The sequence below is a fragment of the Haliotis asinina genome, chromosome 9 (genome assembly GCF_037392515.1).
Source record: "Haliotis asinina isolate JCU_RB_2024 chromosome 9, JCU_Hal_asi_v2, whole genome shotgun sequence".
NCBI classification, from domain to species: domain Eukaryota; kingdom Metazoa; phylum Mollusca; class Gastropoda; order Lepetellida; family Haliotidae; genus Haliotis; species Haliotis asinina.
In genome coordinates, this window is record NC_090288.1 from 36,074,207 (window position 1) to 36,087,315 (window position 13,109).

General features: G+C 41.7%; 1 protein-coding gene across 1 annotated transcript in view; it reads right to left on the reverse strand.

The window, feature by feature from the left end:
• Nucleotides 1–13,109, reverse strand: part of LOC137297224 (fat-like cadherin-related tumor suppressor homolog) — a 45,475-nt gene that overhangs the window by 17,624 nt on the left and 14,742 nt on the right. The window contains exons 16-23 of the mRNA XM_067829237.1: nucleotides 11,979–12,221; nucleotides 10,865–11,112; nucleotides 5,921–5,981; nucleotides 4,618–4,887; nucleotides 3,238–3,317; nucleotides 2,564–2,718; nucleotides 1,615–1,808; nucleotides 87–323 (exon numbers count right to left, since the gene is read on the reverse strand). Of these exons, the coding sequence (XP_067685338.1) occupies nucleotides 87–323; nucleotides 1,615–1,808; nucleotides 2,564–2,718; nucleotides 3,238–3,317; nucleotides 4,618–4,887; nucleotides 5,921–5,981; nucleotides 10,865–11,112; nucleotides 11,979–12,221 (1,488 nt within the window). The remainder of the gene's footprint in view (nucleotides 1–86; nucleotides 324–1,614; nucleotides 1,809–2,563; nucleotides 2,719–3,237; nucleotides 3,318–4,617; nucleotides 4,888–5,920; nucleotides 5,982–10,864; nucleotides 11,113–11,978; nucleotides 12,222–13,109) is intronic.

Below are 13,109 nucleotides of genomic sequence, written 5' to 3' on the forward strand. Positions count from 1 at the left end.
TCATTCCCTAACTCACTCATTCACTCACTCACTCACTCATTCACTCACTCACTCAAGGTGGTGATGTATGCGGTAAAAAATCTTACGACTTGTTGAGTTTTCACCCACGCTGAGTTGATAGGTATTCTTTTCGAAGCTGGGAAAGTTATCGTTGATGTCCAGTATTTTCAAAGAGCGGACGGACTTGACTTGATGACTCCCTGAGTCCTCGACCACGAAGGTCATGTTGGAGAAGCTGTGAGGACCTTTCGGAAGGTCACGGTCAATGTGGTCAGTGATCCGCAGAACGTTGTTCGTGAAGTTGATATAGACGGTACCCTCACCTGTCCAGGAACAACCCATATACACAATGCGTACATATACACTATTACTTTGTGTGGGTTTTATTATTATATAGGATAATTATATAGCGCACACATCCATGCATCTAGTGCTTGCTGAAGGCGTTGGTATTTTTCCCAATGATCAATGGATGTTAATCTCAACAGCAAATCGTACAATAAATATGAGCTCCCTTGGGACTATACAATTTCTTGCTGCCTAGGCGCACCAGGTTTATTGTGGCATTCTCATCAGGGAGAACTGGGAAACCAGTACAGCACCACACTCAGCAATTGTCCAGCTATGTGGCGGCAGTCTATACATAATCTGGTCCAGACTAACCAGTGATCAACATCATGAGCATCAATCCACGCAACTGGGATACGATAACAAGTCCAAAAAGTCATCACCCGATCCCGTTATCGCCCCTTACGATAAGCATGGGTTATAGAAGATCAGTTCTAACACGGATTTGTATGAGTATACAGTTACTGATAAAGAACGTCTACTGCAGAAACCAACTATTCCCGATTACCCGTCGACACAGAATCCAAGTCACTTAAAGGGAAAAATAGTGGGGAAAGTTACATGGTTCCTTTCGGTTCATTTCGTATTTGGACATACCTTCTCTGTGCGATGTACTTAGTTCAGTGAGTTCAGTTTTACGCTGCTCTAAGTAATATTCCAGCGATATTATGGTGGGGAACGTCGGAAATGGGCTGAATGTACTCTTGTGGGTACATGAACCCGGTGACAACTGAAAACATTAACCGCTGGACTACACCAGCGGAATGCTTATGGAATGGCATCGCCATGAACACTGTGTTATGTGCCGTTAGACCTACTTCGCCCTGCTTCCTTCTCCACATGTCGACTCCATTAGAAAATATACATGACCGCTTCTATCCTACGGCGCATGAGACTTATACAAGTGAAAGAATTGCTCCCCGGTTTTACAAGTTATGAAGACAGTCGCAAGCACTGCGATCGAGGGTGAGTGAAAGAGTATGGATTTACGGTGCCTTTAGCAATATTCCAGCAGCGCTCACCAGAAATTTGGTAGCACACTGTACCAATGTGCGGAATCAGAATCGAAACATCAGCAAAAGAGCTAACACTCGAATTAACCACTGGGTTAGACAACCGCCCTTAGCTCCCCAAAACTCTGTGATATTCGGATGTAGTAAATCACTAACTTGCCAGCCATCTTCAAACGTGTATACTTTCTTTTGAGCGTCAGTGTTCTATCTACTTTACATCTTATACAGTTGGGTTTAGATTGTAGATACCCACCTCGCAAAGTGTAAGTCAAATTGTCGTTAGGGTCAGCATCCACGGCTTTAAACAAGCCCCCTACAATGGTACCTATCGGCATCTCTTCTGGAATCCACAGGTCGTCACCGAATATCAGAACAGGAGTTTCATCGTTAACGTCAATGACGTTGACGCTAAGAGTCACGGGAACGGTATACAAGCCGTCAAATGCTCTGAAAGAAACAGTGGCTAAGTCAGTATGGTTTTACGCCATGTTTGTAATTTTCCAGCAATATCATGGCACATTGTCCGCATGAGGGAAATCGAACCCATGTCTAAGAACGCATAAACAACTCGACCACCTCAACGCCCTCAGTGGGGGAGGTAGTAACAGTTTAAAGTTGTTTTCAAGATCGTTGCAAACGGATGGCAACTTCTGTAGACACGTGTGTGTCTGTGCGTGCGTACGTGTGTACGTGCGTGTGTACATGTCCTTTTTGGGTGCTTCTTAACCGAGATAACATGCGAAAGACACCATAGCAACATCACTCAGTAAACTGACTTTTCTTTCAACATTCTGATAACCAGATTACAGGGAAGGTTACAAAACCAAAAGAAACATCTTTTAACTCTCTTAGCCTAACGCGGCCGGCAATCTAACCACTATACAGTATTGTCTCAGTAAACTTATAGTGAGTGTGTGAGTTTAGTTTTACACCGCAGTCAGCAATATTCTAGCTAAATGGCTGCCATCTGTAAATATTCGAGTCTCTTCTAGACAATCCAGTGATCAACAACATGAACATCTATCTACGTAAAGGGGATAGGATAGCATTTGGGATAACGAGCATAACCACCCAATCCCGTTTACGTATCTTATAACAAGCATGGGTTACTGAAGACTTTACCTTCTCCGGATCTTCACGAACTTGGGGCATAACTTATGTACAATTTCACAACATTTACACATCAATGTATCGAGGCTTACTCTATTTTAATTGTGTAATGCTTCTGCTTTTCATAATCTAGCTGACGGGTGAGTATTAAGCTGGCGTTGTTGATGTAGAAGAGGTCCACGTGGCTCTTCACAGTGTACTTTATATCATCCCCTTCTGGGTCCTCACACAGAAAGCTCAGCAATGTCTGCAGGAGTAAGAGATGGTAAGGTTAAATGGCCAGCTCACTAAGGCATGGTTTCGTTTTACGGTTCATCTGATATATTATTTGACAAATGTGATATAGGACCAGCGATATTTCCAGAGAGGCAGCAAAGCATGGAACCCTCGAAGGGAGGGTGGTGCGTTCCCGCCCTTACAAAATCAAGTGAGTGAGTGATTTGGGTTTTATGTCGCCTTAAGCAATATTACAGTGGACGGCGGGGGACACCAGATATGGGAGTACCCACACCCCGTAATTAATACATAACCGTAATATAATATTATTCAAAACGCGACGATATTCCATAACGGCAAATGCGGCAAATTGCCCCAAAATAGGTGGGGTTTTATGTTTTTAAATGTTTTGGGCGACAGTGCGACACTGTTCTCTCCGGCAATCTAGCAAAGTATTTATAATTTAAATGGTTGGCGAAAGCATAACTTCAATTTTCAAAAAGGAGGTGATATGTAAGAAATATGCACCTATGTTGATTCTATTACTTGCCTTATTCGCAGGGCTGTCCTCATGGACGTTTATTATCGTTGACCCCGATGGCGACGGCACAGCAAACACAGGGGGGTTGTCTGAAAAGAGGGGCATACATCATAGCAACGCTTACACAGAAACTACAAAAAATACACCATTCCAGTTCCAGGTGAAGTTAGTAATCAGTGCGTGCGTGCGTGCGTGCGTGCGTGCGTGCGTGCGTGCGTGCGTGCGTGCGTGCGTGTACCTGCTTGTATCATTTTTTATCCGGACTAACAGTATTCGTCTGGTTTCCGCCGCCATTAGCAATACTCCAGCACCATACAAAATACAAATCTTATGATTAGGTATTACAAATATGTTAACTGAATGTTAAAATGAGGAAAATGAGACTTTTTAGTTTGCAGTTTTAAACCGCTTTTGGAATACATGATTGTATTTCTGCAATACGAGCATCACAGCGGGGGGTACCAGGACCGACCTCCACATATTGTACCCATGTGGGGAATCGAACCCGATCTTCGCCGTGACGATCGAATGCTCTAACCACAGGCCCAATGGACTAGGCTGTCACATTTAGCATGAAATCTATATTCACAGACATAATAGACTCCGAGCATGCCAGTCCTTGATGCATCCCCTTGATGCCGATCACAAGGCAGGGTAACAAGAAGTTCCATCTTTGGGCGTCATTCAGGCCAGGAATCGTACCACTGAGCAGATAAAGCTCTTGAGGCGACATTTGATATGTTAGGGAGCATCAACGCGTTACACTGACATCCAAAAGAAAGTCCATGCCTCGTTTTGAGATTAGCACCAGTTCGGCATTTCTTCCCACATTAGGGGCGGTGGGGTAGCCCAGTGGTTAAAGCGTTCACTCATCACACTAAGGACCCGGGATCGATTCCAAAAATAGGTACAACATGTGAAACCCATTTTTGGTGTCCCCTGTCGAGATTTAGGTGGAATACAGGTTGTGCAAACCACCTCATTCACTCACTCTTCACACACTACTCTGACATGGCGTGATATAACGAGAATACTCTTTAAAACGACGTTACACCATTGAATTTCTCTTTCTTACCTACAAGGACATGTTCCAAAACAGCACGTTTGGTAGTCGAACTGACACCCCAATAATCTACTTTAAAAAGAGAACGCTTACTACTGTTGTCTACAGACAAAAAGTCTTCCATGTCTACATACCGATTCGAAATCTCCACTCTCCGCGAAACTTGCTGGTGAAAATGCTGATGAAATTCACTCCGTATGTCTCCGGTCCTTTGTAGTCTAAAAGCGGATATTCATCGTTTATGTCGGTTCCAACTCCAACCTTGATTCGTCCATCTTTCCAAGAGATCCACAACTGACTAAATTTATCAGCAACTATCGATGTACCTAACCCTGCTGCGTGGAAAATGCTACATTTAAGACATCCATACTTGATCCCGTTGTTTCTTTGTTTTCCGTCTTTGCTTCTAAACCCGAGGTTGATGCAGTAGTACCGTCCCTTTTCGGAGGTAAACGTGTTGGACTCAGAAAGAATGATGAATGCTTGGCCCCCTTTGGCCTCAAACAACAGATGGTCAGTTCCACCTACTGGCACCCCGAGTAAATTTATCATGTTCAGTTTACCAGAGCCGTCTGTCTTCAGTTCTTTGAAAATACCTGAAAAAGAGAACGGTGTTTATTCACGTTTATGGTCACGGACCAACTACATATATATGATGAGTGAGTGAGTGAGTGAGTGAGTGGGTGAGTGGGTGAGTGAGCTGCGTTTATGCCGCATGGTCTGGATTAGAACTGATCTTCGGTGATCCATGGTTGCCGTAAGAAGCCACTAGCGGGATCGGGTGGTCAAACTCGCTGATTTGGTTGACACATGTCATAGCATTCCAGTCCGTAGATCGATGTGTATGATGTGGATCACTGGATTGTCTGGTCCAGACTCGATCATTTACAGACTATATAGCTGGAATATTGTTGAGTGCGGCGTAAAACTAAACTCACTCACTTACAGACCACTTCTATGATAACTTCATAATAGTTGTGTGCGGTGTGGATAGATACTCCTTCTGAAAGTCACTAGAGGTCGAGGCCCTTCATACACCTTGAGTAGTAATGGGTGTTGTGATCAAGAACTCTCGAAGAATAAAACTACACATGTATTACTTACTATACATCACTTCAGGTAACAAGTTCCATCTTTGGGCGTCATTAGGGCCAGGAATCGAACCACTGAGCAGATAAAGCTCTTGAGACGCCAATTGATATGTTGGGGAGCATCACCGCGTTAGTCGTCTAAACTGACGTCCAAAAGAAAGTCCACGCCTCGTTTTAGCGATTAGCACCAGTTCGGCATTTCTTCCCACTTTAGGGGTGGTGGGGTAACACAGTGGTTAAAGTGTTCACTTGTCACACCAAGGACCAAGGTGCGGTGCGGTGCGGTGCGGTGCGGTGCGGTGCGGTGCGGTGCGGTGCGGTGCGGTGCGGTGCGGTGCGGTGCGGTGCGGTAGCCTAGTGGTTAAAACGTTCGCTCGTCATGCCGAAGACAGGGGTTCGATTCACTTTTGATGTTGCTAGAATATTCTTTAAATCGTCCTTGAACAAAACTCACGCATGCATGCACTTCGTGCAGGTTTGGAAAATATTCCAGTTGAGATAACGCTCACCTGATTGAACGGTTCCAATGACAACTAACGTTGTTGTCCATTGTAATATGGTGGCGTGGTTCGGACAAAACCCGGGCATCCCGACAGCTCCTGAAATAGCAGAAAACGAGCACTTTATTAGGTAATTGGGTAGGGTAGCAGAATTATATGCCTTTCAGGGTATATCTTATATACCAGTGGCTGCTTGTCTTAATTCGTTGTTGTTCAACCACTCACCTCAAAGTTGAACGTTTTTTCAGAGTCGGTGATGACATGCGTTATTTCATATTTTCTTCAATTTAAGGCATTGAGTCAGTATGTTTTTACGCCGCTTTTAGCAATATTACAGCAATATTACAGTGGGGAACAACAGAAATGGGCTTCAGACAGTGCATCCATGTCTGGAATTGAACCACGTCTTCGGCGTAACGAGTGAACGTTTTAACCACTCGGCTACGCCACCGCCATCTCCATTTTTACAGTAAATTAACGTATTTCTGATACTTTCATAAGATCTGTATTTTTCCCTGGTCTTTAACCATTCTTATACATATTATTATCAGTTACATTTCTTCACTGAAGCTATCAGCCAGATAGCAGGATACCCTTCCTTAAGTGAAGAAAGCCCACAACAGAAAACGAAAATATACTCTTTAAAAAAAGTAGAGGAACCCAAAGTTTCAGTTTGGATAAGAAGTACATGCGTTGAGAAACTTTTCAATGACAAACACATCATGAACGCACCACCATTTGTCGTTATCTTCACCCTAAACACAACGCATTGGATGCACGTGTACAACCTAGTTGCCCGAAACACGTATATGGGGTGTCATTCTTGATTTCGAAGGTTTTCATAAGGTCGATAATTCGCTGTAGACTTTTAGTTTTGAGTCATTTTGCATCACGTGGTTAGGGTTTGTTTTGCGGGAAAATAAAAATCGTACACATGAAGATTTCACGTCATATACCAATCAACTTTCAAGAGCGATTACTATACAAACATCTGTGGTCAAAAGGAAGTGCAAGTGGTGGTGCACTCTCAACACATTCATTATTATCATATCACCATTGACTGACACCGATGTACTCCGATTTGTTCAATCGTAAATCAAAATTGCAGTACCCAGCTTTTTTGGAATATTATAATGGAAAGGATCACCTTTGTGTCAACGCTGAAGCAGCCCACGTAAACACTTCGAGTAATCCGAGGGTCAACACATCCCCAAAATGAATAACTGTACGCTCGACTCATCGGTACTTGGCTGTAATACAGGATCCGTTTTGCATGGGCAGTGTGTCAGTGGGTATGGACCCCGCCCTTGGGTCCGCCAACACCAAAACTAGAATCTTCAATGTGGTCTTAAGTCATTTTCAAAAGGGGATTCGAACCCCCTGAAATTCCCTCCATCCCACACCCCCACCCCTTGGATCCACCCATGTTTTGGCAATAGGTTACATGTCGCACACGACTAAAATATACGTCTGGATTGCGCAGAGAAATATATCTTAAGATATCGTAATATCGTAATTAAAACATGGAATTACGCAAATTTTCTGTTGATTAAAATGTGTTCTACCTTAAATTCCAGTCTTTTTCATGTGTTTTTGAAGGTTTCCATAGCTGTTGAAGATGGGGCTGCCACTTTCCTTCTCCGTCGGATATTAAGTATGCAAGACATCAGCAATATGTAGTTGTGGAAATTGTAAGCAGATACTATCCAGTCGTGACCCCCGTACATTCTGCAGATGGTATCTTTGTTCCTTTGACCACGGCTGACACAATCACACTGATTTATGTTCGTTGAGCGTTTGATGGTGGTGAATGTGTTTTAAAGATAATGAAGTCTTAAACAGTCAAAGTGTTGACATATAAACAATGCCTTAACAAACGGTCGGTTTCAATGTGCCACAATATGTTAGACTGTATGCTGTATGCCGACTTCCTCTAATAATTATCTGACATATTGTAAACTTTAAGCATTTTTTAAAATTAAAACTTGTTTCTGGCGGACATTGTTTGTTCAATGTGGCACGTATGTCCCCCCCCCCCCCCCCCACTCTCTCTCTCTCTCTCTCTCTCTCTCTCTCCATCTCTCGATTTACTTCTATCTTTCGCAATATTTGGTATCAAAAATGCGTTATTACAATGAATATTTGACAAATAGTCCAGTATCTCTATCAATAAATATAATTAAGACAATAAAATCAAATTTTAAAATTTCGTACCAGTGACAGAGAAGCGTGGACAAGAACGCAAAAGAGGATGACGTTTCACAATGTTTATCACTACACGCATCTATATCCCGTGACATAAAACAAAAGCTGCCGTGTTTCTTGTAATAGTCGCCATTATCTGCTTGATCTAAGGCAGGGTTCAACTTCGCAGTTTGATTGTTAAATACCCTCAAGCGAAATGAAACACTAAAAAAACATTTATTTTCTCGTATCACTTAACGAATGATGGACATCTGGACAAAGCTGGAAAATCAAAGATTGTGCCTGTCAAGGTTTTGTTGGTCCTTTGTGTCCGAATACAATGAAATAAATACAATCGTATTTGGAATGTATATTGTACCCATGTGTCGAGAAGTGAACGGTCAGTATTAGTTTATGGTTAATACACAATGCTATTTATATAGTAGTCAAATGTAACATATGTTATTTTGGGGATGACATTGTCTCATCAAGTACAAGCTACTTTTGTTGTGTTGAGTCAGATCCGGGATTCAGACTTACATTCTCCGAGAACCTACTCACTAGCATACAAAGACGACGTGGAACTGAATGCCACTCCTTACCAAATAAAATTTAGTTAAAGAGTCCGCTCGTCACTTTGAATCCCATTTCTGGTGTCTCCCCCTTAATATTGTTGGAATATTGTTGGAATATTGTTGGAATATTGTTAAAAGAGGCGTAAAACCATACTCAATCAGCTAGTTCTTTGCCACATTCACCGAAATCTCATCAGATTAGCTGAGTTTAGTCCTCCAGAATGAGTTCGGTATTTTCGAACACAGAATTTCATGAACATATGTTTAGTGTATTTGTCATAACCTTGTTTACTATCTTATGACCTGTTAAAGCTTAATATCAATGCTCTCTATGAGTAAAGACGCCATTACAAGGATGCAAAACAATGCGACAATACACATTTTATATGTTTGGTCAGTCAGCTAAGTGGACTGGTCCAGTTTAAACGCCTCTTATCTCAAGCACCATTAACGTGTCAAGGTTGCAGCTATGAACCTACCTGTATTTCAGAGGCAGAGGATGGTGCAGCTTGAACGTCAGTCACCTGTACTTCCGTATTCCCTCCATGCACCATCCGTGAATCGTTGATTGCATCGTTGATAAGGATGTTGTTAGTATCATTAGCAATAGATATGACCAGATTTGCTCTTTACCTTAGCAAGCACATTTACAACATGACACCCACAAACAGTTAAATTTTAAGCCGTTATTAGAATTAAAAACAAATAGATACAACTATTCCAAACACTGAATAGTTTATGTATTCAGGCGCTCAAGTCGTCGAATGTTAAATGTTCTTTACTTGTTTTGAGTAGCATACTTCAACCGTATACTACCTGATAAAAGATAACGACTAATTGCGTTTAGAATGCTCGCTAGATCTCAGACCAAACCTACCAACCACGACGGTATTGAATTATATATAAATTACCCCTCCGCACGATTTGAGAAGCACACTACAAACGTATGACGAAACGGAAACATTTCCATATACTCTTAAATGAATTAGGTCAGCGCCCATTGAGTTAAAACATTATTAGTTGGGTTTGACTGTAGTAACCTTGCACATTTGCCCATGGTGTCACGCTTGGGAATTGCTGAAAGCCATTCTTCTATAGTTTTAGATGTCACAGGCAGATATAATAAGAAAGTCACCTCAATGGAGCTAGTAGCTTTTATATCGAACATTTCTGTCTGGACACAACAATACATAATTAATACACTGTACGAAATTCAAAAACAGGAATTACGTGTTATCTGTCTAGAATTCAGCAGTGAGAGGTAAATAATTTCTCACTAGTGCTCCTCAAACATGATATATATTATAATTCACTTTTGAATAATTAAATACGTGACCGTGTCCTTGCTATTTCAGTTATAATACAAATAACAGTATCCAGTCCGCATCATGCTTCAAAGTCCCCAAATCAGTCCAATGAAACATTCACAGATGTTAAATCTCCTATACCTCACTGAAGATGTGACAGAGACGGTAGCTAATGCTAGTAAAGCGAATAAATTTCAAAGAAAGAATTAACATGTGTCTATACATGTGTCCACCAAATGAACACTTCCCGCCCATTATTAGCAGACAGATTAAACATGTGTTCTTTTAAACAAACATACCTATCCTTTTATACCTTATACTTTGATTTTTTAACAATAATTCTTTTATACTGAGTACATATCTTAAACATCTTTTAAACAAACTCACCAATTCACCTACGAACAAAACACATAAATTTCTTCAAAGCGAACACATTATTTCTTTATAATGAACACATAACGTGACATTGGTATTTCTCTGAAACGAACGTCTCCCTATACACCTACAAACAAAACACACGAATTTCTTCAAAGCGAACAGGCATATGTTCCTATGTAACTAACACACCAATATTCCTCTAAAAAGAGCATCTATCCAGTCTAAGTAAACTTAGTCTCAGTGGTATTGGTTACACTCCACCACTGAGACTTAGTAGTGGAGTGTAATGAAAAGTACTTAGGTTAAGTCTACCTGGACTGAACATCTGTCTATCCATCTACGAATAAAACGCGTAAATGTCTTCAAAGCGAACACATATCTATCCCCTTATAACTAGCTCATCGATAATCCTCTACAAGGTACAGATCTATTTACCTACAAACACACATCTATAGTCCCAAAATCAGCTTAAATCTATGTTAGCAATACACATGTACACGTCTACACACAAAAAATATTGCACGCGATTCGATCTCACTTTGACGTCCACTGTGATAGATGATGTGTGGGGCTGACCTCCATCCGGGTGGTCAGAGGTCACCACGATGACCTTGTAGATAAACTGTTGGTCACTGAGTCCTTCGTAGTCGATCAGAGAACCGTCAGCTGTCAGATCGGACCCTTTCATCTTGAAGATGCTGGTCAAATCAGTCTTCAACTCGACGGAACAGTTGCCGTTCTGACCTTCATCCGGGTCCTCGCAGGTCAGTGACGTCAAAATAGTATCTGTGTTCATTAATGAGCCAGTTTTGTTTTATCATCGGCGGGGCACCGTAATGGTCAAAGCGGTTTGGCGTCATGCCAAAGACCGGTTCGTTTCCGCACATGGTCACAATTTTCGTTTATATCCCCCTCGTGACCAGTGAGCAACGTATAATATCCAGCCAATCACTGACAAGAACATTTCCATATTTCAGAATTTCTGGTTCAGCTGTCAGCGATCACGGTGGAAATGGCCACGTCGTGCTGCTGAATTCCTGTTCTAACCCGGATCTGCACAACCACTTAACTGTGTATGCTATTTCACTGCGCACCAGGCCCTGAAACCTAAAACCTGATAGCGTTACGCCGTGTGCATGCTATAAACCACTGATTTTAGAGTCCATTCATGCCTGGTATACACGGAATGATGCAGAATGCAGCATAGAACAACTACAGTCCAAACAACCATTTGGCAAAATAGTCTTGATAATCACTTGCACCTACTTCCAATTTTCTTACTAAAATCATACCGATCTTCAATTTAAAATATGTCCTGAAGATTCAGACACTATGCCTTCAGACAGACACTCACCACTGATTCAGACACTATGCCTTCAGACAAACACTCATCACTGATTCAGACACTGTGCCTTCAGACAAACACTCACCACTGATTCAGACACTATGCCTTCAGACAGACACTCACCACTGATTCAGACAATATGCCCTCGAACACTCACCACTGATTCAGACACTATGCCTTCAGACAAACACTCACCACTGATTCAGACACTACGCCTTCAGACAAACTCATCACTGATTCCGACACTATGCCTTCAGACAAACACTCACCACTGATTCAGACACTATGCCTTCAGACAAACACTTACCACTTGTAGAGTTTTCTGTAATATTGAGATCCAAACCACCGTTGCTAAGTGTGGGGATATTGTCGTTCATATCAAGTACGGTGAGGTTAAGACTGGAATTAGTCGTCAGTCCAGCACGGTCTGTCACGGTCAGCATCAGCTGATCAAGAAACTGGATACCATCTTTTCCGTCCCGATTCAGTTTTTCTTTCACTGACAGAACTCCGGTTTCCGCGTTGATGTCAAAATATTTGGCATGGTCGCCTGGAAACAGTAGAAACCTTTTTAGTACAGTTTCAAATGATGAATTCGTTAAAAATTTATCAAAGCTCTCCGAAGCTGCTAAACATGTTAGAGGATTGAACAACAGATTGTTTCTTAAGAATCTGTGAACTGAATGAATCAAGCTGGGCTTAGGTTCATGCTACTTTCCGACAACTGGTGACGTTCTTCTCGCCTAGTATGTCAAGGAGTGAATGCGTTTTAGCAGTATTCCACCAGTATCACGATGGCTTACGTCAGAAATGGGCGTCACACATTGTACCCATGTGTAGAATCGAACCCCGGGCTTCATCGTGGCGAGTGAAGGGGTGAACGTTTTAACAACTAGACTATAACACAGTTCGATTTCCATGTTTGCTGCAGGATTCGATTTTCACCATGGATACACTGCGTGAAAAATCCCTTTCCCATGCTGCACGCGGCGATGTCCTGGAAATATATACTGAGGGTCAAAACTAAGGGATCACATAAAAGAACAAGTGTTTCTTCATTTTTTCCAACGTTTCTTCACAGGCTTTGTATTGCATACCTTGAGAAGAAACCTGGACCAAAATTAAGGGTACACTTGTGCTTTCATATGATCCCTTATTTTTCCCTCACAATATTACTATAAACTCCATAAATCCCAAACCCACTAACTCTATGAATAGCTCTGTAACATTTCCATATTTCAGAGAGCATACATATGTAAAACCCGTTTCTATACTGAACGGCAAAAGAAACGCAACTTTTGGGCCATAGAAGACACATGACACATGCACATGAACGATTACTTTGATTTCTACAGATTTACACCTGCGTTTCTATTGCTGTTCATTACATTTCAAATATGTACATATTTGCATTAATTAAACACTTGCCCTATTAATA